General features: G+C 36.3%; 1 protein-coding gene across 1 annotated transcript; it reads left to right on the top strand.

The window, feature by feature from the left end:
• Window positions 1–1458: 1458 nt before the first annotated feature.
• LOC123258562 (fork head domain-containing protein FD4) lies at window positions 1459–3451 on the top strand. The gene has a single exon (XM_044718649.1). It carries the CDS (start codon window positions 1792–1794, stop codon window positions 3109–3111), a length of 1320 nt encoding a protein of 439 aa, XP_044574584.1. The 5' UTR covers window positions 1459–1791; the 3' UTR covers window positions 3112–3451.

Genomic DNA, 3451 nt, shown 5'->3' with positions numbered 1-3451 from the left:
AAAATATCTATAAAATTTCGAAACAAATGTTGGTTAAGCCATTATTGCTCATTACCATCCCAATAATGAATATTTCGGTCGGAAAAATCTTTGACTCGAATAAAATTTTTTATTTTTTGTAACTACTTCGGGAAGGGCATTGAGCCTAAAACAAATTTTTATGGATTTATGAGTAAATATGACGACGAATTTGTGCAGAATAAAACCGAAATTTTGTTCACCCCGATGATCAAAAGTTTCAGAGAAAGGTTACTATCATAGTTTAGAAAGGCGATTCATATGATCCACCCTCTCCTATACATTAGGGACAATAACAGAAAAAATAGGATAGTAAACATACACAAATTTTGTGAAAAATTGGAATTAAATAAAGTTTGTTACTATATTTAATAAATATATGCGCTTCACGTACGTCTATCCGGTTACTGTATTTTATTTACAAAATGTAGTTTTAACTATATAATACACACATGAATATGTGGCTATTCATTATTCACGCTTTGAAATTCTGTTCAACATTAATATGTTTTACCGGGGCTAAATGTAAATTATGTTGTGCAAAAGTTGTGGATGTAGATATGAAACCAGCATGGCGAATGCTTACAAATAGTACTGGGGCGGTGTCCCCGGGTGTGTGCAACATGTTACCTCTGATCAATCCGCTTTAAAATACACCGTCAGTACGATATGTACCCTTTGTTAAATAAAGCAATTGTAAAAGTAATACAACAAAAAACATGGAGAATAAATAAAGAGTAGGGTTGAGCTAGTTTCTCTTGAGGTGGAGCTAAAATATTTTTTTTTATTGTTATATTTCTTACGAATAGTTTCTTTTTTATTGACCTTTTATATTTTTTTATGCTGTATATAAATCAAAAGGCACGACGGGTTATTTTTTATATACAACGGACTTTCTTTAACACTTATTATTATATCTATTTATATATTTTATGACTATGCTGATATACTTTCTGGAATGATGGTTTGAAGATAATGTACCGTTATAGTTCATTGTAATTAGAACAATATTATGAATACAAACCGTATAATAGAAGCCATGATGTACGTGTGTGTGTGCGTGTGTTAACAATATGTAATAACTTAAAAAGTATATTTAGATATGAAGATATTAATATCAAAATCTCGGACCAAGTTTGGTTGAGTAAAATCACATCTGAGGTCAAACAAGTCGTCGACTCTATCGTGTTGATATCTCGTTCTTGTTCTAAAACACACTCTGATGAAATCGAGCCTCCAACAGCAACGAATAGCCGTTACCACCCACCTTAAACGAGTGTTGGATGACAATGCCTAAGATCAATATCTCAACATTGCAGGCGGGTCTAGGAATACCAGCAAAGACCACGCCTTCGAGGAATGCTATTGGTTGAACATACTATGTTACTCTACCACCAATATCCGAAAGGGTGCCCTGGCGCAGTAGAAAAACGGGCGTTTCTGGTGCGCCAACAACGTAGCAACCCACAGAGAAGGGAACCTTTAGGTTGCGCTCAAACCAAGATCATAAATCATGACCAGTCGCTCGCTCGTCGCGAATCAGGCCAAACATCAGAGAATAAACGTGGGTGCAACAAGTTATGAGATTTTTTTTTATTTCATCAGAGTTTGTGCAAAATTAGTTAAGTAAATTTATTGTATTTATAGTAAATGTGACATAAACTCTAGTCATTTAATAAAAGTATCAAATATTTTTAAAACCTGGAATGTTTAAACCAACAAAGTTAAATTATCAGTGTAAACTATATTAGTTGTAAGAGTTTTTAATCCGCAATGTGTAATAACGAAAGCCCTCCACCGGCAAAAGAACCATTAGCAATAGGCTTAGGTGTTGGTGTTGGTGGTACTATGGCTGGATTCTTGCCATTTGAACACTATCGGCTCCAATTATATCATTATGCTTCAATGGCCGAAAGATTAAGATTAGCTCATCAGTTACATCCACAACATCCTGGAGTAGGACATCCTACATCTGGAGGACCAGGATCTCATCTTGGAATGTCTCCAGGTTTTTCCGCACCTCTTCCATTGTATCCAGCGGCTGCAGCCGCAGCTGCTGTTGCAAGCTATCCCAATAGACTCGCTTTATCTATGGCTTTACTTCATCCTCATCATCCTCGTATGCCGGAAGAACCTAAACCGCAACATAGTTATATCGGACTTATTGCGATGGCGATTTTGTCATCACCGGATAAGAAACTTGTGTTATCTGACATCTATCAGCACATTCTAGATAACTACCCGTATTTTAGAAGTCGTGGACCAGGTTGGAGGAATTCTATAAGACATAACTTGTCGTTGAACGATTGCTTTGTTAAATCTGGAAGGAGTGCTAATGGTAAAGGCCACTATTGGGCCATCCATCCAGCTAATTTGGAAGACTTTCGTCGTGGTGACTTCCGACGACGCAAAGCTCAAAGAAAAGTACGCCGCCATATGGGTCTTGCTGTTGACGAAGAACCAGACAGTCCGAGCCCACCACCTTTACCAGCAACTCCACCACCGCCGACGGGTCTGGTTGGTCCCTCGGTTACTTCGCAGCCGATAGCGGCCCTTTGGAGTCCTCAACATCATCACCATCATCACCAAGCTCAGCAGTCCAACAATCATCAGTTACAGCAATTATCTCCACAAAGTCCACATTCACAGCATCAACATCAACGTCATATTCAAAATCTTCCTCTGTTGAGAATGTCCTATCAACCATCTCGAAAACGTCAATTTGACGTTGCTAGTCTTCTTGCGCCAGATGACCAACAAATCGATGACGTTGAGTCTGTTGTTATCAGAACAACCAAAACGCGGAAATATAGTTGCAGTGAGGATGAGCAAGAAACTGACCATATAGATCAAGATGACGAAGATATTGACGTGGACGTTGATGTGGTTGCTGAAGCAAATCCACTACCTTCGCCTGGCACACCCAGTGCAAGCCCTGATACCAAAATGATTTCACCCAGCAATCAGTGTGATTGGAATGAGCCGACGGCAATAAAAACAACACAACCACTTTCATCAATGCATCTTCACAATCATTTGCATATTAGAAATTATTATATTCAAGCAAACGCGACGTCAACTTCTAGCGTTTAAATATAATAAGACATATATATTAATAAATATATTTATAAATTGTGTACATAAAATCTTCATATTGTAAATATTAGAAAAAAACTAAATGCTGATCTCGGCTGTTCAAAGTGTAAAATAGTAAGTGTAAAAAATGTATATCATTATCAACATGTAACTTTAATTTGTCGACATAAAAAAATTAAAATCAAATTGTGTATTAATTAAAAAAAATGTTCGTCATAAATCAATCATCTTAAAAATATATCAAATTTTAAATTCAAATGATTCCGTAAAATTACATGTATTTTGATCGTATGTACAAAAATTGCGTCTAAAACTAATATGTATATATAGAATTTAA

The sequence above is a fragment of the Cotesia glomerata genome, linkage group LG2, assembly GCF_020080835.1.
Source record: "Cotesia glomerata isolate CgM1 linkage group LG2, MPM_Cglom_v2.3, whole genome shotgun sequence".
Classification (NCBI taxonomy): Eukaryota; Metazoa; Arthropoda; class Insecta; order Hymenoptera; family Braconidae; genus Cotesia; species Cotesia glomerata.
This window is presented reverse-complemented; position numbering and strand designations above follow the sequence as displayed.